Raw genomic sequence first — 24,023 nt, forward strand, 5'->3', positions numbered from 1 at the left:
TGCAATGACACATTCTGACACACTGTTTTGTAGTGTCCAATTCCTGATACACAAATACATGAATGTACAGGACAGGCATGAATATTAACACAACCAAACATTTGCTCTCTCTGAAAGTCCAGCGAGATGTGCGTCTTTTGAAGCTCTCAGTAGGGGAAGAAAATTCACAACCTGGAGGGCAAAATTACGCTTCATTTCACTTTCAAAGAGACATACAACCTCACACGACTCAGGCGCTAAAAAAAAAAAAAAAAAGCATTACAACGAAGACATCACACCACTACTAGGCAGTCAAGAACCAGTCTGGATTACAGGTACTCACAAGACAGTTGTTGTGTTTCACTTCGCATAACAAGGCTGAAACGAGCTCTATAACAGACTAAACTACTTTGCAGCACCAGGCTTGGGAAAGAATAGTGTGAATGAAAGAGAGAGAAAGAAGAGAGGAAAGAAACACCAAGTGTCTTCGCGCCATTAGAGCCGCGATGGAGCACTGCATGAGCTCAAATAATGACGAATGATAATGCCCCTCTGGAACCCATCCATCCATCCTTTCTCTCAATCCCTTCATCCGTACCTCACTCTGTTCATTTACTCATTCATCTACTCTTCCTATCACTAAACTGCTGTGTTAGACTCAACCTACTTTCTTTTTGAAAGAAATTAATACTTTTATTTAGCAAGGATAGATTAAATTGACAGTAAAGACATTTATAACATTACAAAAGATTTCCATTTCAAATAAATGCTGTTCTTTCAACTTTCTATTCATCAAAGAATCCTATATATATATATATATATATATATATATATATATAGATATCGCATAACATTGAAGACTCTAATGATAATGATGCTGAAAATTCAGCTTTATATTACATTTTAAAAACTATTAAAATAGAAAACATGTTATTTTAAATTGTAATAACATTTCCAAACATAAATACAAAGTTCTGTCGTGAAACTCTAGATGGCGCAGGCTAATAGGTCCTTTAACTCAACCTGCTCACAATCACATCGTTATCTATAGGACACAGATGATTGGTTCCTGCTGTATCAGTAGCCAATGAGCTCGCTGCTCAACATTCAAAATACTTTGGTAGCATTTGCCTTATCAGTGCAGCGCACTTCAGAAACCCTCCACCTTCCCTAGCTCCACCTGTATAGATCTGCTACAGGTAATTCATATAAGCTATATTGTACAGCATCAGCATGTCTTACTTGCTCACAACAGCATGTTATGTACGTATTAGCATTAGCAAGTCCTGTACTTGCTCTACAGCAGCAGCGTAGCAGATCTATTCCACCAAAGACCAAACATCAACATTGTCATACCCATTACCATCCCAAACACTCTGAGAGTTGTCATGACAGAACTGTTTTTACTGTATTTTTGATTAAAAAAAATGCATCATTGGTGAGCATTAGAGACAAAAAAAAAAAAAAAAAACAATGTGGGAATTTCTTTCTCTTTTCTCATTTCCCAACAAACACATAAAGCTTATTAGTGGTTCTGCCTGTTGGGTCATTTTGTTGGGTTATTTTCAAAGTGTTTGGGTAGTTTTTTGTAACCCACTGCTGACTAATTTTTACAGCACAATACGTCAACATAGTACATAAAACTCTTCACAAAAGCCCAGACACTTTTAAATTTAAGTGTCAGTCCTGAGTTCTTTATGTGACAGAGTTTGCTGAGAGAAGCTGGCAGGTCTCTCCAGGAAACTCAAGAGCACATGCTTCTACACGGCCTCGGCACTTCTGTGCCTGCGGATCTGTGTTGACAAATAACAGGCAGGAACGAGAAAGGAAAGAAATACAAGAGAGGGAGAATGCGGCGTTGAGATGATTCTCCACAGTGGCTTTGTACAGCTCCTAAAAGTCCATCTGTGAGAAGCTGGATGGAGCGAAGCTCTCAGATCTCCAGCCTGCAGCTACAACACCTCCTCATCCTCCGCCTGCCTCCACGCCTCTACTGATGCTGCCACCGCAATCGCCTTTTAACGGTGAATGAAGCAAAGACCAAAGCTCTACCGCAAGATGAAAATAGAGTTTATTGTTTAAAAAGTCAATTTGTGTCTACCTGAGAAACGACCTGGAGCAAAAATGTACTGTTCAGAGGTTTTAGTTGGAGATGTTGTTGAGATCTCCTCAGGAACTTCAGGAGGAGACACATGTACAGAAGCCTGTAATTGCAAGTGTATAGCTGAAACAATTTCTTTTCATAATTGTCAAAAACAGAGAAACTGAATTGAATACACACTGAACTGACTTGAGCTGAACAGCAGAATTTGGATTAGTCTCATTTTGATGATGTTTGCACCATTGATTCTGTTTATTACTGTGAAGCTGCTTCGAAACGTTCTCTATTGTATAAAGCATTATATAAATAAAGGTGACTTGACGAACTATATTTCTTCATCTCTCACAATGGGACTTTATTTCTTATTAAAAATCTCTGAGGTGAAAACAAGCTTCCATACACGTGAGACTACAGTCTTTCTCTTGGGAAGCAGGAGATTCCAAATGCTCTCCATGTCATTTTATTGCCGTCTAGATAAAACAATGTTGATATCAAAGGGATCTCATTTGTAATTTTTCTTTCCTCTGGGGAGAGAAAGTTAAGGTACGGCAGTGGTGTTCCTGTTTGTTCTGGGGAACTATAATGTTTGCAATGACTGTTGAGGAAGCCGATTAGCCTTCGAGGGAGAGCGAGAAGGCAGAGAGAGGCAGCAGGAGTTCTGAGGGGAACTCCAAACAGATCTTTCTCTTAATCCTGTTCACCTGGAGACACATCCTCTCTCTCTCTCTCAGCTTTCCCTCTGCCACCCAGACTCCTCTCCCTCTCTTTCTGCGTAATCCTCCAGCCATGTTTCCTCTCCATGCCATGGGCGTCCCCGTCCATCCTGGACCCCGCTGCCAGAACACCCATTATGCCCCTCGCGCTCTTGCCGCCAAATACTCCACTCTGCCCACCATGGTCCTGTCAACTCCTGAGGACTACAAGCTCAAAGCCCTACACCACCTCCCCTTTCCAGCCAAACACCTGACACTGCTGACCCTCAGAGCAGCAAATCTCCTAGACTACCTAACAAACACATACGGCTAACACTTACCATGCCAAACTGTCAGACATGGTGCCATGTAATCTCATCCAAACATCCTAGATCCTTCCTTATACACACACACACGCACACACACACACGCACACACACACACACACACACACACACCTTAAACCTGCCAAACATCCAAGACTTTTCCCCATTCCCAGACTGCCAAATACCCTCAAATACTGCCATCCAGCACTAACTTCCTCAGGGAGGGTTCTGGGAATGCAAAGGAGGAAAGCGGAAAAACAGAAAAGAGGGGAGGAAAGAACGGAAAACAAAAAGACTGAAGGGGTGATGTTTTTGCAATGGAATTATTACAATGTAATCAATACGGTGTTCAGTACTTGGCTATCTAAATGGGGACATTGCAAAGCTACTTATAAATACTGAATTTTAATTTTTGGGAGAACTATCCCTTTAAGTAAATGTATATTACAAATGTTGTATAATTAAATATTATAAAAATCCATTTTTATTTATAAAATTTAATTATCACCATTGAGATAATAAAAGGCCCAAATATTAGCCAATTAATTGGCCTGACCAATTGGTCACTACATTTTACCTTACAATGCATAAACTTAAACCTAATTTAACTACTCATATATAATTACATAACTAGGGCTCATACATGCATGTATATTTGCTTGTGTATGTTTGTGTGTTATGTCCATTTCCTGTGATCCCCCTCTGGCACACAGATGGTTAAGCCCACCCAGCACAGTGCAGGAGGGCGGGGGAGGGGCACGCACACAGGGCACAGGCTACAGATGGCACAGAGGGCATCGCCAAGCAGACTGCATGGCACGAGGAGGGGAGGGGAATGTGTGTGTGTGTGTGTGTGTGTGTGTTTGGGGTAGACAATACCCTGGTATACTCTCAATCACCCTAAACCCCCCCTCCCCTCCCAAAAGGGCATCTCATTATCAATACCAAGGTACAGGGTTCACTCTGTTTCTTCTGCATCTTTTTCTACTGCTTGTACTTTTCATTCTTTATCTCTCTCCCATGTCACTTCCTCTCATTGTAGGATCTGTTTCCGATGCCATGCACTCTTTGATATTCAACAACGACTAATTCCCATCTGTTCGCTGATCTCCACGGACACCCCGTTCATAATTACACACACTTTTGATTGTTTCATTAGGATACAAGGCTGTTCTATTAAGTGCCATGATATGAGGGTGGCAAGAATGTATTATTAGATTTTAAAAATCCTCTTAAAAAAAAAAAAGTGATCTACTTTAGTTGAGGAGTTGAAATGTTGAATAATATGCTGGTTGCTCTTATCCATTCAATTACAATGAATGGGGACTGGAGCTTTCAAGGTCAAAAAGGTGCAAAGCACCATGAAAGTATCATAAAATTGCTCCATAAGACTCAATCACTATATTTCAAGTCTTCTGAAGTCAAACTGTACAATAGATTTGTGTGGAATTTAAGTCATTATTCAGCAATATTCTCTTTTAAATTCTGCAGTTAAAGGGTTAGTTCACCCAAAAATGAAAATTCTGTAAGTAATTACTCACCCGCATGTCATTCCACACCCATAAGACCTTTTTTCATCTTCAGAACACAAATTAAGATATTTTTGATAAAATCCAATGGCTCAGTAAGGCCTCCATTACCAGCAAGATAATTAACACTTTCAGATGCCCAGAAAGGTACTAAATACATATTTAAAACAGTTCATGTGACTACAGTGGTTTAACCTTAATGTTATGATGCGGCGAGAATACGTTTTATGAAGCTTTACGAATGTTTTGTTTCAAATCAGTGGTTCGAAGCGTGCATCAAACTGCCAAAGTCACGCCCCCCCAGTGGTGAACCATTAAAATTTCGAAACACCTATGACATAACAAAGCCTTGTTTACTGAAATCACATGACTTTGGCAGTTTGATACGCGCTCTGAACCACTGATTCGAAACAAAAGATTCGTAAAGCTTCAAAGCTTCATGAAGCAGTGTTTTGAAATCACCCATCACTAAATATTGTTGAATAAAGTCATTATTTAGTTTTTTTTTTTTGGCGCACAAAAAGTATTCTCGTCGCTTCATAACATTAAGGTTGAACCACTGTAGTCACATGAACTGTTTTAAATATGTCTTTAGTACCTTTCTAGGCTTTTAAAAGTGTTAATTATCTTGCTGTCAATGGAGGCCTCACTGAACCATTGGATTTTATCAAAAATACCTTAATTTGTGTTCCGAAGATGAACGAAGGTCTTACAGGCTTGGAATAACATGAGGGTGAGTAATTAATGACAGAATTTTCATTTTTGGGTGAACTAACCCTTTAACTGCTGTTATAGGTTCAACAGAATCAATGAGTTGAACTTAACAACCAGATCAATTCGACCTGTGAACAAATCATTAAGCTTTGGTGAACTGGATTAACTGAATCAGTGCAATTCATTTTTACAATTCAGACATTGCCATGACTCATACATCATCATGAATGTGCCAGTAAGAGCTAGGGCAGATATTCAGATTTTCAGTGAATATCTGTCTGGTTCTCACATAATGCTTGTATGACTTATGAAGACTTGTAATATAGCAAATATATCTGAAAAGAACTGGCAGCACATTCTTAAGTATTCTTATCAAAGAAAATCATAAATTTTTGGAACAACATGAGGACGAGAAAAAAAAAATGCATTGAAGTGTTGTAGATTATTAAGGAGTCGTGACTCGAGCAGTAGAATTGAAAGCATTGTGAAACATGCGAGCCCAGCTCCTATTTCTTTTTCCTTTCCTCTGAGAGTATATGTAACAGAGAGGCTGTGTGTTTGGGGGGGAAAATGCCACGTGGGCAGGAGTCAAACAATAGCTTGCTCACACAGGTGACATCATGTCATAAACGCTGCCATTAAGAGAGTGGGGCCATGGCTGGGTTGCCATGACGGTAAGCAGACCATAGAGAGGACGTGGCACGATAGCCCCCACTGCTCCTGCCAAAACAGGCATAATCATCAGGTGTAGTCACAAAACACACACATGCACAGCTCTATCTGGTCAAGTGCATGATGAGAGCCATCTTGGCTCCGAATTCCAACATTTCAGTTGGCTTCCATATGTAATCTCAAACCACAGCAATTTTCCACACAAAACACCCTCATTTCCTCTGTGAAGACACAAGACACTCTTCTTTCAAATCAAGCAGCTATTTTGGAGAGTGAAGGAGTGAATGAATAAACAGGTGGATGAACAAATGATTGAGTGAATGTATGAATAATCAGCGACGCTTCAATAATGAGGATATTTCCTGTCAGCTTTCAGTGGCTGAAGAACAGATGTACCACACGCAGCAGATGTGTGCCGTTGGAGACACATCTGAAAGTTCATCTCAACGGAGGTCCTTTAAAAAACACTTTCTGTTTAGATATTGTTTTTTTGCATTTTTCTTTTCTTTTTGTTGTTGTTGTTGTTGTTTATTTTTTCATCACTCCTTGCTGCACCGCGCCAGAACTGGCCAAAGGAAAAATGGTGGAAATCTTTGGCACTCTGTAAATCTTTGAAGCGATTTGGAGAGAGATGACTTACGAAAATTACGAGCGTATCGTCAGACTCCGGTTTGAATGCACATGAAACACAACAGGGGAAATTTTCCTCAAAGATAAGTATGCAGAAACACACAAAAACACACCCCCGCACTAACAAACCCACATACACGCACTAGCCTTACCCTCGTTTGTTTGGATTGAAGATACTTCAGGTTGAAATTGGAAGAATGGACAAAAACAGGTACATTTAAAAATGATAATGTCCAGAGTAAAAAGTAATGAAAATATATTGTATTGTATGCACTACCATTCAAAAGTTTGGGGTTGGGAAGATTTTTTTAATGTTTTTAAAAGAGTTATCTTGCTTTTCACTTTAGAATACTGTTCTAGATAATTAGTAATTTCTTCTGAAAGATTCTGTAATACTTCAGTTATTACAAGTAGGTTACAGTGATCTTTACTTTAGAATAATACAGTCAGCTGGTCATAATCTCTAAAAACGAAGCTTGATCATCCTGTCTGGGTTTATTTTTGCAATAACATCAGGCTGACTGTACATTATGCCTTACTTAACTCATTTAAAAACACATATGTTATATATTTAACAATGGCATAAAGTTGTCAGACCAACAGACTGTCAACAATATCCAAACACAAATAAATAAATGTATTTCGCTACATTTCTCTAAATTAGAACACAGAACAGAAGTTTGAGAGTTTCATCTTTGGATGGCACAATGGGCATGGCTTTGTCAAGATGCTGTGAAGTCCCAGATCACATGGATTGTGAACACACACACACACTTACACACACGTACAGTGGTGTCTTTGTAAGTGAGGGCTGTGTGAGTATGATCTCTATGGATCTCCATTGTGGCGCCCATGGGAGCAGATGTCACTGGCATTCTTTCAATTGTCTCTCTCTCTCTTTCTCCCTCTCTGTTCAGAGTGCAAAGTGAACACCAGATGGAGAGACAGCGTTTTGTGCTCCAACTCTAACTGCTCATCACAATGAACACTTACATGTGATCTGCGAGGCTGATTTTTTTTCTTCTTTTTCCTTCTCTCTCTTTTCCTCCTTGTCACAAAGAAAACAAAATACTTTTTTTTTTAACCTTTAACAACCCTCTCTTTTCCACTGTACAAGCTCAAAGCTCACAGTCTCTGAGGCTGGTGTTTGTACGGGTGTCCCTGAGCTGGGTCTACAGTCAGGCGGGTGTATTATTTCATTAAGTGCTTTTCAGCCCAAAGGGGGATTTGGGGACAAATCTTCAGACTTGGAGTGACAAGGTCACAACCTCTGGTAACCTCTGCCTGTCACAGCACACACAACCCCATTCTCCTGCCTTTCAATCAACACATACTAGGGATGGACACATGTACCAGTGTACTCAATCATAACAGCAGTGATCAGATCAGTCTGACATATATGTACATACACAAAATTATTTTAAATGTGCACATGTACACCAAGTACTAAAGTAGTAGCATTATCTGTTGATTACCCGAGTCATCAGATGATTTATCTGTCATGTACTCGAGTAGTCAGATGATTTACCTTTCAAGTGGTCTGATTATTTATCTGTTGAGTAGTTGAGTACGATTTAGTAGTAGTAGTAGTAGTAGTAGTAGTAGTATGATTTATATCTGTCGAGATCGGCAGTAGTCAAATGATTTACCTGTCTATTTGATAACTAGACAGATCTGACTACTGGTGAACTTGACAGATATATCATCTGAGTACTTGAGGGGTAAATCACTTAACTACTGCCGAACGCGACAGATATAAATCATACAACTACTCAACAGATAAATAATCCGGCCACTTGGCAGGTAAATCATTTGATTACTCGAATGGTATACATCATCTGACTACTCACATACTCGACAGGTAAATCCTTAGACTATTTGAGAACTCAACAGACAGATTATTTGACCTCTTGACGGCTAAATCATTTGACTACTGCCGAACTCGAGAGATATAAATCATACAACTACTCAACAGATAAATAATCCGGCCACTTGACATTTGATTACTTGAAAGGTATACATCATCTGACTACTCACATATTCAACAGGTAAATCCTCTGACTATTTGAGAACTCAACAGACAGATTATTTGACTTCTTGACGAGTAAATTATTTGACTACTGCCGAACTCGACAAATATAAATCACACACTCTTGACAGATAAATAATCCGGCCACTTGGAAGGTAAATCATTTGATTACTCGAATGGTATACATCATCTGACTACTCACATACTCGACAGGAAAATCCTCAGACTATTTGAGAACTCAACAGACAGATTATTCGACCTCTTGGCGGCTAAATCATTTCACTACTGCTGAACTCGAGAGATATAAATCATACAACTACTCAACAGATAAATAATCCGGCCACTTGACATTTGATTACTTGAAAGGTATACATCATCTGACTACTCACATACTTGACAGGTAAATCCTCTGACTATTTGAGAACTCAACAAATAGATTATTCGACTTCTTGACGGCTAAATCATTTGACTACTGCCAAACTCGACAGATATAAATCACACACTCTTGACAGATAAATAATCCGGCCACTTGACAGGTAAATCATTTGATTACTTGAATGGTATACATCATCTGACTACTCACATACTCGACAGGTAAATCCTCTGACTATTTGAGAACTCAACAAATAGATTATTCGACTTCTTGACGGCTAAATCATTTGACTACTGCCAAACTCGACAGATATAAATCACACACTCTTGACAGATAAATAATCCGGCCACTTGACAGGTAAATCATTTGATTACTTGAATGGTATACATCATCTGACTACTCACATACTCGACAGGTAAATCCTCTAACTATTTGAGAACTGAACAAATAGATTATTCGACTTCTTGACGGCTAAATCATTTGACTACTGCCAAACTCGACAGATATAAATCACACACTCTTGACAGATAAATAATATGGCCACTTGACAGGTAAATCATTTGATTACTTGAATGGTATACATCATCTGACTACTCACATACTCGACAGGTAAATCCTCTGACTATTTGAGAACTCAACAAATAGATTATTCGACTTCTTGACGGCTAAATCATTTGACTACTGCCAAACTCAACAGATATAAATCACACACTCTTGACAGATAAATAATCCGGCCACTTGACAGGTAAATCATTTGATTACTTGAATGGTATACATCATCTGACTACTCACATACTCGACAGGTAAATCCTCTAACTATTTGAGAACTGAACAAATAGATTATTCGACTTCTTGACGGCTAAATCATTTGACTACTGCCGAACTCGACAGATATAAATCACACACTCTTGACAGATAAATAATATGGCCACTTGACAGGTAAATCATTTGATTACTTGAATGGTATACATCATCTGACTACTCACATACTCGACAGGTAAATCCTCTGACTATTTGAGAACTCAACAAATAGATTATTCGACTTCTTGACGAGTAAATCATTTGATTACTCGAAAGGTATACATCATCTGACTACTCACATATTCAACTGGTAAATCCTCTGACTATTTGAGAACTCAACAAATAGATTATTCGACTTCTTGACGGGTAAATTATTTGACTACTGCCAAACTCGACAAATATAAATCACACACTCTTGACAGATAAATAATACGGCCAATTGACAGGTAAATCATTACTCGAATGGTATACATCATCTGACTACTCGCATACTTGACAGGTAAATTGACGGGTAAATCATGACTACTTGTGAACTTGACAGATAAATCATCTGAGACTATATCTGTTGAGTAGTTGGATGATTTATATCTGTCGAGTTTAGAAGTAATCAAATGATTTACCTGTCAAGAAGTCGAATGATCTATCTGTTGAGTTCTCAAATAGTCAGAGGATTTACCAGTTGAATATGTGAGTAGTCAGATGATGTATACCTTTCGAGGTGATTTACCTGTCTAGAAGTCAGATGATGTACTTGTCAAATAGTTGGGTAATGGTTTTGTTGAGTACTTGAGTAGTCTGATGATTTATCTTTTATCTGTCAAGTAGACAAAACAACCCCAATGGCCATCCCTAATACACACTTTAAAGACTTTATAAGTCACAAGTCTGAAAGATCACGGGGACATCAAGAAGCGAGAAAACTGAGTACTGAAGAAATGAGGGGATGAAGATTTAAAGGAGAAGGAGTGGAGGTGGCAGGGGGGCCCAAAACAGGAGGGCGGCAGAGAAGGTTAGAGAGAATTGGGCATTGTTAAAGCGAGAGCACCACGTTCTGTTGATCCGAACTGATCCAAAGAAACAAAACCTCATTGTTCCTCGCAGATGGAAGCGAGTGTCGTCAAGGTAACCAGATTAATCTCCCCTTTCTGTGCTTCCTCCGGTGGAGAGTGCTAATCGGCGGGCTTCTTTCACGCTAAAGCTAGCCTCAAAGCCCGGCCTCTAACTAGCCCTCTAATTAGCCGCAATTACAATGAAGACAACATGATGAGATAATACAAATTTGCAAAATAATGACATACCACGACAAAATATTCCTCCTACTAAGCAGCGGGTTTGTTCTCTCTCCCTCTTTCCCTTTCTCCTCTGAGCCACAATGAGCCGGGGCCCTCCTAAAGCTGCCCGGCAGGATGGTGCTGCATTATCAGACACAGAGACTCATTGTCAGCCTGCTGTTTTCTTCAATCACCAGTCCATTGTCTGGCATCTTAAATAAAAACGACTCGAATACAAGCACACATAATGATCCCCTTCTCACCAGCATACAGAGCAGCGCGGACAGCACTACACATCAAACGCGCACTCGCACACACACTGGCCCTGATGGACTCGGGCCCCGAACACACTGCAAAGGTGTTTCACAACACAATTAGTGCGAGGGAAAGCGGGATAGAGCTTGTGGGGGAGAAAAAAGGAGGAGGAAATGATTGAGAGAACAAAAGAAAATGAACAAATGAAAGAGAGAGAGAGAGGGTGAAATGAAGGAGAAGCGAATGGAATGGGTGTGTATACAAAAGAATGATAGGAGAAGCAGACCGGAAAAAGGAGGAATGAAGGAAGGAAGGAAGGAAATAAGTCCATAGAACAGAGATGAGTGATGGAACAGCCTGTTTGTTTTCATCTGGTTAGATCAAATTAAACAGCCCTCAGTCAGCTAGACAACATGCACTTATGTCATCAAACAAGACAGATAAAAAGAGAATGACTGATAGGATGTAACAGACTGAAAGAGGGTGTAAAAACAGACACAGATAAAGAAAGGTATGAAGGAGGGTTCAGATACAAGGCTGTTATTTTGGACCCCCAAATATGATGATCCCATTTCAAGGAACCCCATTAATATACATGTAACAACAGCAATTATTCTTGAACTTAATCTATTGTAATTAACTAATTCACTTTGGTAATTAACTAATTTACCCTCCACACAAACCTGTATATGCAGATTTGTTATGAAAAAAACAAACAAAACAATTCAGTAAATGTGTTAAATTGCATTTAGTTAAATTAGTACATTAACTTTGACAGCCCTAAAATCATATATATGTGTGTATTTAAGGATCACTTCACATATTAGGTACAGATGCGGTCTGACTTGTACTGCGACTCTCACACTACACACACCACAGGCTTCCTATATATATATATATATATATATATATATATATATATATATATATATATATAAAAAAAAACTACCTTGATGATAATATGATGCCTTAAGTTATTTAAAATTCCAAATCAGCCCACATTGTTAACCTCAGCAGACCTGTTTAATGATTTCACGGACTGTCACGCTGCATCTCTCTCGAGCACTTGAAGACGGCAGTCAGTGATTGGACGAGCCATTTTCAATCTCCAATCACTAAGTGTTATGCCAGATTTCTACAAGAGACTTGCTGACCTAAAGCCCTGATCAGAGTTCAGCATGTATGTGACACTGTGCGATATAGAGATAAGAGCAGCCAATGCAAAGACTTTATCCTTAGAAGCGGTTATGAAAAAGCATCAAAAAGACCCCCATCAGAGACAGACAGCCTCACTGCGCTGTTTGAAGTCTATTCCTCGTCATTAACCCAACCTGCATTCATTAACACAAACACAGTGGCTGTACTCAAAAGACGCAGCTCCCCTGATTCCTTTTCCCCCTGTTGTTTTTCCTGATACACCTTATTAGGGATTGCACTTCTCAAACCAAATAATTATTTCAAAGTCATTAAAAGGAAAAAAAATGAATAATGACATTGGGAACACTGGAGACTTCTTAAACAGGGATATTTTCCCTTTGCTGTTGTGTAAACACAAGTTCAGCATGTAATGAGCAGAAACGAATAAAAGCCGAGGCACCTAAACTAGAGCCCAGGCCAGATATTAATTTCAGCATTTCTGCTATAACATAATTGGCATAAACTTATAAGATCCATAATTGCAAGCAGACTGATATTCATTATGTCAGGAATTTAAAAAGTTGCATATTTAAATTAACCCATTTACTCCAAGCTTGTGGACAATCTCAAATCTAATCTGTCCATAATTGACTTATATTTCTACCAGAGATCTGTAATTTCCAAATGACTAATGCAATAAAATGCTAAGTATCTTTTCTTTTCTTTAGATACATTCTTACAGTGCGTGTGTAACAGTCAATTTACAAACAAGATGTTGAACATTTCTGCTGTTATTGCAAAGGAAAAAAAACAATGTACAGTTCACTGGATACACATTAACCGCTTGTGACAATGCCACACTTGTCACACTTAATGGAGTAAGTTGACACAATGGAACCTACCATAAATAGCCTAGAGTGGGAGACACGTGTAATTGGACATTTAACACAAAATCTTATTGTTACAAAGAGATAGTCCTTGTGATATCTTACGCGTGTGCCAACTAGCTCAATTTTCCTGTTTATAGTGTGGAAATGAGATGTGTCTGTGTACTAGGTTTTATTATATTTTATAGTCAAATCCCAGAAGTGACCATGAGCTGCGATTCTTACCTGTCTTCAGCTTCACCTGTCTTCATTCTTCTCTATAGTGACTGTGAATGTGTGGCCAAATCGTTCTGAACAGTCTGCAACACACAATCATTACAAAATTCAGATTAGCGTGCATGTGCACAGTGCCTTTATGATCTTTGGACATTATCTCAGGAACTGTGTTACAACAAGAACTGCAATGTAAAAAAAAAGGCCGAAAGAATCATATGAATCATATGATATTTCATTAAGTAAAATAATAATAAAAAGAAGAAACTGTCTCTCAGAGTTAACAGAGTTTGGACACATTTGTCAGCAGTCATGTCAGATGTTAATCTCCAAGTCTCTGTCATCGTGTATCTTCATTTTTGTCAATTTTTCCTACATGAACAACAGCATGTAAGTAATTTCACAGGTGCTCAGTTGGTTTGAGATCGACTGGACCACTCCAAGACATTAACTATTTTGGTTTCAAGCCACTCCAGTCTAACTACTGCAGTATGTTACAGGTCATTGTCCTGTTAGAATCTAAATCATCTTCCAGGTCCAGGCACTCGTCCGGATTTCAGCACGCTTTCCTCCAGGGTTTATCTGGACTAAGCTCCATCCATTTTCCCCCTCTATCCTTATGAGTTTTCCAGTTTCCAGAAGGATCCCTAAAGTATCCACCATGTTTCACTGCAGGGATGCTGCATACTGCCTGAGGCTCAAAAATTTTGGTATTATCAGGTCATAGGAAATATCTGCAAAATGAAGCCGTTACATCCCTATGGGCAAACTTCAGCCTAAAAGTGATATGAGTTCTTTCAACAATGGTTTATTTTTGCAACATTTCTGTCAGCGAGATTGATGAATTGAACTTGCCATTGCTAATGCACAGCTTTCTGTACTGAATGTACAGTCCAGTCCAAAAGTTTGGAACCACTAAGATTTTTAATGTTTTTAAAAGAAGTTTCGTCTGCTCACCAAGGCTACATTTATTTAATTAAAAACACAGTGAAAACAGTAATATTGTGAAATATTATTACAATTTAAAATAACTGTTTTCTATTTGAATATATTTCACAAAGTAATTTATTCCTGTGATGCAAAGCTGAATTTTCAGCATCATTACTCCAGTCTTCAGTGTCACATGATCCTTCAGAAATCATTCTAATATGCTGATCTGCTGCTCAAGAAACATTTAATGTGTACAATTGTACAAAATATTTGTGTATAATATTTTTTTTCAGGATTATTTGATGAATAGAAAGTTCAAAAGAACAGTGTTTATCTGAAATCTAATCTTTTGTAACATTATAAATGTCTTTACTGCCACTTTTGATTGATTTAATGCATCCTTGCTGAATAAAAGTATTCATTTCTTTAATTTCTTTTCAAAAAAATAAAAATAAAAATTCTTACTGACCCCAAACTTTTGAACGGTAGTGTATAATGCTACAGAAGCTTTGTATTTCTGATAAATGCTGTTCTTTTGAACTTTCTATTCATCAAGGAATCCTGAAAAAAAAGTACACAACTGTTTTCAACATTGAAAATAATCATAAATGTTTATTGAGCAGCAAATCAGCATATTAGGATGATTTCTGAAGGATCACGTGACACTGAAGACTGGAGTAACGATGCTGAAAATTCAGCTTTGCATCACAGGAATAAATTACTTTGTCAAATATATTTAAATAGTACACAGTTATTTTAAATTGTAATAATATTTCACAATATTACTGTTTTTTACTGTATTTTTAATTAAATAAATGTAGCCTTGGTGAGCAGACGAAACTTCTTTTAAAAACATTAAAAATCTTAGTGGTTCCAAACTTTTGGACTGTACTGTATATATACACACACACACACACACACACTGAACAAAAATATAAACGCAACACTTTTGTTTTTGCCCCCATTTTTCATGAGCTGAACTCAAAGATCTAAGACTTTTTCTATGTACACAAAAGGCCTATTTTTCTCAAATATTGTTCACAAATCTGTCTAAATCTGTGTTAGTGAGCACTTCTCCTTTGCCGAGATAATCCATCCACCTCACAGGTGTGGCATATCAAGATGCTGATTAGACAGCATGATTATTGCACAGGTGTGCCTAAGCCTGGCCACAATAAAAGGACACTCTAAAATGTGTAAATGTGGGGGGTCCGAAAACCAGTCAGTATCTGGTGTGACCACCATTTGCCTCACGCAGTGCAACACATCTCCTTCGCATAGAGCTGATCAGGTTATTGATTGTGGCCTGTGGAATATTGGTCCACTCCTCTTCAATGGCTGTGCGAAGTTGCTGAGTATTGGCAGGCACTGGAACACGCTGTCGTATACGCCGATCCAAAGCATCCCAAACATGCTCAATGGGTGACATGTCAGGTGAGTATAATAAAATAAAACAGCAGTTTATAATAATATGAAAATTTAATTCTGAAATGGTCTGTAATAACTGTAATATATTACGGTTATATTATAAATATAATGCATGGACATTTTCTTTGCTGTTAAAGTTATAAGTGGTAAAATATTATGAAATGTTATGGTTGGTATTGCTACAACAAAATAATAAAAAATATTTAGTATTTGCATATGCATATTTTTACAGCTACCTGTACATATGTATAGTACACAACCATTTTTCAGTATTTGAATTTTCAGTATATGACTCTTTAATGCTGATCAATCAAAAAAATCAAAAATAAATAAAAATAAAAATTGATAAACAAATGTTTTACATTGAAATAAATATATAAAAAAAACTTAATATAAATATGTGTGTGTGTGTGTGGAGGTAAGGGTTACCTTTAATAGGCCCTATGTGTATGTATGCATATATGTCTGTGTGTAAAAGGGAACAAGAGAGACAGAGAGAGAAGAGAAATGGGGGATGTGGGTTAATATGTGTGACTTGGTGACTGAGGATCATTACGAGATGAAAGGAATGATGTGCAGGGCCCATAATGAGACTGCAGTGTGATTAATACTGACACTGTGAGCTGTCTCTAATTACTCTAATTCAATCAGCCCTGTTCTACACACATTCACACACACAGATAACACACTTACATAAGTGCACATCAACAATATCCTCTTCTCTCTTTCAAATACAGATGTACACTCTCAGACTGAGGCTGCTGCAACTTGTTCTTTTAAATGGGAGCTGAAGCATCTGGAATGACCACGACGGGCAGCACAGAGACGCAGTCAACCATTTAAAACGGCATCCAAACGGTTAGTGAAAGAGAACAGAGCTACAAATATACACCGGGGCGAGTTCATAAACCTGCCTGGAGTTGCTTTCGTATACAGGAAGTTATGCTACAAGCAGAGTGTGTGTGTGTGATAGCATTGGGAAACCCAGGCGTGGTGTGTGTGAGCATCTTCCTTGACTCGCTGGTGAAAAATCACTGCGTTTCTTTGAAGAGAAATCTCCCTCCTGTCGTAATTAGCTGCGCTGCTTGACTGACGACCTCGTTAACGAGTGGCATCATGCGATTCAATTTCTCTATTTTTTTGTGCAGGAATCTGAAAGGATGTTGCTGCTAATTATCATAATTAAGACAGCTGATTTGTTCGCTTGTACATGGGGAAGGATGGCTTTAATTAACTGAACGGTTCTGGAATAGATTTGGACTCAACACTCGAGCCTGACACTGTTTACTCTGCGCTGTTTACACGACGAACCAGTCCGATAAAATGGTTTAAGTGTTTTTCTGCTCTCTCTCTCTCCTACTGATATGCAAACATACAGCCACACGAGTTAAAGGATAATCTGTATTTGCTAAGAAACAGATACAAAGATAAATTCCCTGTCATTTTGTGTGCGATGAGGCCCCCGATTCGATTTATAGATAAAAATCTTCAGGTCTTGAGGAACTTTGCCATGTTAAAAAAGCAGGAAACAAGTAATACTGTTTTTTAAAGTGACGATACACCCGAAAAAAAAAAGAGGTCATTATTTAATCACGCTCATGACATGACATCAAGCACCTTTCGCTCTTGCATGTAATCAGTTGTTACGGGGCGAATTTAGAAAGAAGCACAAATGAGATTTGAGAGCCATGATGGAGATTTCCAATGTACTTAAATTTCAGCCTGATCCTCAAATTAAGTGATCATTTACCTTCAGAAGACTTGAAATTATAGCACACCAATTATGTGGACCTTCTTTATGGTGCTTTTATTATGTTGCTTTGTACTTTTTTTTTTCACAATATGCTTTACTTTCATTGAAAAAGAGCAGCGTGTACATTTTTCAAAGCATCTCTTTTTATGTTCCACGGAAGAAAAAAGTCTGGAATGACATGAGGGTGAGAAATTTTCTTTTATCAAGTTTCAGTAAATGTTTTAGTAATTTTGTTATGTGATATTTAGTTTTTATTTGTTTTTATTTTATTTAGCTTTTTTTTTTAGTACTTAAACCTATTTTATTTAAGTTAGCTTAACTTTTTCAATCAAATATTTAGATTTTATTTTATTTCAGCTTTATTTCATTGAACAAAAATGATTTTTAATAGTTTTAGTTGACAACAGCACTGCTTCTTCAATGTCCGAATTGATATTTTTGGGTAAAGTTTAACCAGAAAAGTTTTACAACACGTTATAGTTGGGGTTCCAATGTATACAAAGTGGCAATGTAGACCTGTATATATAGACATACACACATATGTGTGTGTCCAAGGTGAGAACAGTTAGTAAGTGGGACGAGAAGCTTTAGACATTACAGGGTGAAAGGCTCTTTGTTGGAGAGAGAAGAGGAAAGGGGTAGAGATGAAGGGGGGTTAGTCGAGCAGGATAATGCACTTCATTGTGTTTTGTGGAGGAATGTGCAGAGGTATGGTTCAAATCAATGCCCTGCACACTGCCATTGTCCCGCCCTTGCAGCCCCTTGCTACCTTGGCGACCCCCTGCCGGAATTAGCATGCTCCGCCCCCGAGCCTGCACTTGAAGGAAGAAAGCGATTAAACTGGACCTGAGGGTAATCTCTCCGTTTGTGTGTGCGACTGTGTGCTAGAGTGTGCGAGGCTCGATGTATAATAAGGAGCAGACGTAAGATGGGGCCCTGCTCTAGTCTGCCATGACTTGGCCTTAATTAGAAGAGACACAAACGGTGGGGTAGTAAATTAGTACTGTAACCGTGCACAAGTCACTCCAAACCAGACGCACACACAAACGCAGTCATCAGAGAAGGACTTCGAGGTCAAAGGCCACTGACTGAAAGACGAAAAAATGCCACGGGAGGCCCACAGTCGAACCTTAAAACAGACAGAGACACAATACACACATTCAGCTGTATCCGATCTATATCTATTCCCTGCCCTCTTTCCTAAATACCAGCTTTCACACACCAGGGCCAGAAGTATTTATAAGTGCAGCCCAGGCCGCTGTGAGAGAGTTTCGGGGTAGTTATGTGTTGTCATACTTACATTTGTTGACCTTGTGATTTTATATTCAGCATTAAACATATTATATATATTATACACACACACACACACACACACACACACACACACACACACACACACACACACACACACACACACACACACAAACACACACATATTATTATGGTATTGGTCCACTGGTTAGTTTTTAGGTTTATTTAAAGAATTATTCAATCACATGACTTGAGGCAAAGAATTTATGAATAGATTCCTTCAACTAGGAATTTCAAACAATTCATTAAAAATGCATTAAAATGCAATCCATACATACAATGACTTTAATATATCTCTTCTATGAAATATGAAATACTTTGGTATAATCTTTCATTATAATTTTGAAAAATAAAACTGCTTGTTAATATTTCAATAACTTTTGTCTACCAAATCAAAACCATACGGTCAACCAACATGCAGGAACATTGAAAAAAAGAAAGAATTGGTTATAATAAACAATAATAGAGAGGACCACAGTTTCTATGCATGTTTTTTTTACCAAAATAAAAAAGTATCCACCTCATGCGAGCGTGTATGTTTGTATGCACATTTTGAAAATTTTATTCAGATGTGGCATTTCATTCATTTTATGTAATATCTCAAAATTTGAATAAAAATATGTGGAAGGAACACCATCTATTGATGAAGATCTGTCAAAATTGTGAGAATGTTTTTCTTTTTGTGAGGGCAAATAAAATTATACAACTGGTCTGAATAAAACCTTACTGTTGAGCCCTGCACACACACACACAAACACACACACACACACACACGCACACACACACACGTTGGGTTTTCATGTCTTGAGCATTTCCATTGACATGGTTTTTATACTGTACAAACTGTATATTCTATGCCCTAACCCAAAATGTACTGCTAACCCTAACCATCACAGAAAAATATTTGCATTTTTACATTTTTAAAAAACATCACTTAGAGTAATTTATGAGCCGTTTTCCTCATGGGGACCAAAAAAATTCCCCACAAGGATAAGGATTTCAGATATTGCCATCTTTTTGGAGACATTTTGTCCCCATAACGTAGGGTTTACCTGAACCACACACACACACTCACCTGTCTGTGTGGTGTGTTAGGAATCAGGATGTGTGTAAGTGGTGGGGTTAAGGGGGAATGCAGGATTGACTATATTTAATTAGTGTCAGTAGATGTGTCCCAACGGAGATCACTAATTAGACTTTTACATGCTGATGTAATTACCTGAGAGTGCTGAATATGTTTCATTTAATACAGCCCTCCCGTTTCTAAACAGCCGTTCCGCGCAGGTAACGTGCTCAACCTGTCTGTTTCTGAATACAGGGCTCTTTGATGTGGCTCCTTCGAGAGGCACTCAGCTATGTCTAGCCACATGGCCTTGTAGAACAGCACAACATTGAGGCCAGCCTTGTACAAACAAGACACTGTGGTACGGACGCAAACTGAGAACACATCCTGACTCTTTATACAGGCCTGTCTTTGTGACAGAGTGGAAGGGCCTACAGCGCAGCTCTGCAAGAAGGCCCATCCCAGTCCCTCAGATAAAGAACCCTCTACTTCAACTCCACAAGAGGACTTAAATAAAAAATTCTGTTACCATTTACTTATGCTCATGCAATTTCAAACCTGTTTTAAAGATGTGGTCAGATTAGCATATTTCGGCATAATTTTGCAAGGAAAAAAGTTTGTCTCCTGTCAGCAGTTTATGAAGCACAGCTCACACAGAAGTCACTTTAAAACCAAGCAGCATCGCAAATCCATGTGACCAACTTTGACCAGTTGCGAAATCTGTGTGGGGAAAGCTTTCATCCTCGCATGTAATTTGCAATTGAGTGGATTCCTATTGAAATGACTGGATTTTGCCCCCAAAAATTTGCCAATCAACACTAAATGTGACTGCACCTTAAGTGATTAACTTCTTACATTTTGGTCTGTTTATTATGTTACGCTATTGCAAGGCTTCAGAAGACTCATATGTACATTATCTACTTCATTTTTACGTTTGACAACCCCTGTCCACCATATTCTTTCACTGTATGGAAAAGAGCAGCATGAACATTCATCAAAACTTCTTCTTTCGTATTCAAATTATAAAAGAAAGACAAATGAGTTTGACGAGACATTATGGTGAGAAAATGATGACAGAATTTTAATTTTTAAGTAAACTACGCATCCACATCTCATAACGGGCTTCTTAGCAATGGCTTTAGTGTGCAGGAGGGGCTCATTTCCCCAGACATAAATATTTAATTGAGACTGTTTTGTATGCGAGCACGACACCTCCATGCAATTCTGTTAATCTGCTTGGTGACAATAACAATTGTGAAAGACTCCTTAAGCATACAATTGAATTGAATCGAAATTGGAATGCCTTCCATACGCAATGAGGATTTGGCGGCAAACCAAGCGAATCCCACACAAGAAAGTTTAGTGCGGAGGCGCCGCCACAACTTGACATCTCACACCAGTCTGCCATTATTGCAGCACTTTTCACAGCGGTTGTGGGCCCTCGCGGCTCGTCGCTCGCTCAGACCGCAGCAGTGCCCTGGCCCCTAACAGACACTGCGCGGCCATGCGGCGTAATTTAAAGGTTCGTTTTAATTGATTTCTTCCCCGAGAACATGTTTTCCGCCTCAATACAACCCTTTCTTTTCCTCGGCGTAACACACTCTCCGACTGGTTTTTGTTGTGTGCATTTTTTTTCCCCTCTTCCTTCTCCCCTCCTCTTTCTTCCAGTTCAGTCGAAAGTGCATTAGCTTCCAAACAGAGTAATGTCGGTTCGATTGTGAATCGATTGTACTCACCTCCCCACCAGCCCCTCCGCTTGAGGGGAAGAAAGGCTAAAGGGAGGGAGAAGTGTTTGTAAACAGTGCCATGGCAACCGCTGTCTCTCTGACATTGGAGCAGAACCCCTGAAGAATGGCTCGTTTTTTTATTCTACACCAACTTGTATGAATGTCCTAATATTACTGACACAAACGCAAATAGAAACAATTACACAAACACACAAAACATAAATTCACATAAAAGTACATGGACACACAGACATCAACATGTATAAATGCTCGCATTAATACACACGTGCACACAGTAGAATGTGGAAACATTACATATATCCACTACAAAGCATGTTCACCATTAAATACTGTACAGCAAAACTTGGACATGTTATGAAGAAAATGTCTGTGCACTTACTAACATGATAAAGTGTTGTGTAAATGGTTGCTACATGGTTGCTAAGTGTTTTTTAACATGTTGCTAGGGTGTTTGCTTACTTATCAAGAAGACCTCAGATGACCAACACCTATGAAGAGACGACGCCAACTCCTACGAGGACTTCAGAAGATGCAATCATCTGGATCAACATGCACATTCCCAAATTTCTATATATCCTAATTATTGTTAATATGATGACTTCAGATGCAAAAGCCTCTAAGTGCCATTTGAAATTTTCTTCTAAAATTTTTATCAAGCTTGTATGTTTAGGGTCATTTATTTCATTCTAAGGCAATTAATAGGACCTTTTCGTTGCCATTAGAGTGAAATTACTGACCCTAAACATACAACTTTGATAAAAATGCTCAGTTTTCTTCTAAAACTTCAGATGGCACTTAGAGGTTTTTGCATCTGAAGTCTTCATATGTAATTCATTTTTCCAGGAGCTCATTGCTTCTACCTTCAGTTAAACTGCTAACAGTGATTGTAAGTTAACTGCCTAAATTATTACATTATTTGCTTACTGCATTCTTTAAATTGTAATGTTGACATGCATTCTCTGTAAAGCTGCTTTGAAACGATATGTATCGTGAAAAGCGCTATACAAATAAATGTGAATTGAATTGAATTGAATTGAATTACTGGTTCAATTCAAAAGAGCACAATCCAGTGTTATTAAAATGAATAAAAACTAAAGGAAAACATTTTTGCTAACTGAAATAAAAACTAAAATAAGGTAAAAACTCAAAGTAAAAAAATGGTATAGCCAAGTATGGTGTCCCATACTTGTAATTTGTGCTCTGCATTTCACTCATTTCCATCCAAGTGCATATACACATCAGTGAGTATTGAACATACAAACACTGGAGCAGTGGGCAGCCATTTTTGCTGAGGCACCTGGGAGTGATTGGGGGGTTAGGTGTCTTGCTCAAGGGCACATCAATTGTGGGTAATGAGAGTGGAAGAGAGTTTATTCAGCCACCCCACCTACATTTCCTAAGACTCGAACCCGCGACCCTCAGGTTACAAGTTCAACTCTCTAAAGATTAGGCCACAACTGTCCCAAGTAAAAAAAAGTAAAACTTTTTGTGACCTCAAAGCAAACTGAAATAAAATAAAATGTATTCATTTTAGTTTTGATATTTCAGTGTACATTGTATATAACATTTGTATAAATATAACAAATAAATGAAATAATGAAATAATATTTATATTAAATAATAAATTAAATAATAATTAAATTAATGAATTAAAGATAAATTTGGCAGCCCTAAAATATCAAACTAAATATTAAATACTATTAAACTAAAATAAAAAACAAAACTGAAAAAAAGTCAACAATAACAAAGGGAAAACTACTAAAAACAGAATTGAAATGACTGATAATCGGTCGTTTGGTCAGTCGGTCAGTCAGTCAGTCAGTCAGTCAATCAAATCGGCAATCAATCAATCAATCAATCAATCAATCAATCAATCAATCAATCAATCAATCAATCAATCAATCAATCAATCAAATTGGTAATAACACTGCCCCAAACCAATTGGATTTGGTATTTTGGGTCTTGGAAATAACTCAGGATGCCCACCAGGTAAAAATCGCACGTCTGATCACCTAGAAAAGTAAAAACACACATCCCACTCCACATTATTTGAGGAATCTTCATGTCCATACAATAAATTTTGGTAAGTTTAATACAGAGGACTATGGATTTGTTCAAATGAACTTTAAAGGTTTAAAGGACCTAACGTGCTTAGCGTGACTGTATGGTCAACGAACAGGG

General features: G+C 38.1%; 1 protein-coding gene across 12 annotated transcripts in view; it reads right to left on the reverse strand.

Annotated features, from left to right (window-relative positions):
• Nucleotides 1–24,023, reverse strand: part of sox5 (SRY-box transcription factor 5) — a 251,157-nt gene that overhangs the window by 83,232 nt on the left and 143,902 nt on the right. For 9 of the 12 annotated variants that reach the window (XM_048154934.1, XM_048154936.1, XM_048154941.1 and 6 more), the window contains one exon: nucleotides 13,622–13,695. The exons of the other annotated variants lie outside the window; for them this stretch is intronic. In XM_048154934.1, the coding sequence (XP_048010891.1) occupies nucleotides 13,622–13,647 (26 nt within the window). In that variant the 5' untranslated portion in view covers nucleotides 13,648–13,695. The remainder of the gene's footprint in view (nucleotides 1–13,621; nucleotides 13,696–24,023) is intronic. 12 annotated transcript variants of the gene reach the window in all.

The sequence above is a fragment of the Megalobrama amblycephala genome, linkage group LG14, assembly GCF_018812025.1.
Source record: "Megalobrama amblycephala isolate DHTTF-2021 linkage group LG14, ASM1881202v1, whole genome shotgun sequence".
Taxonomy (NCBI): domain Eukaryota; kingdom Metazoa; phylum Chordata; class Actinopteri; order Cypriniformes; family Xenocyprididae; genus Megalobrama; species Megalobrama amblycephala.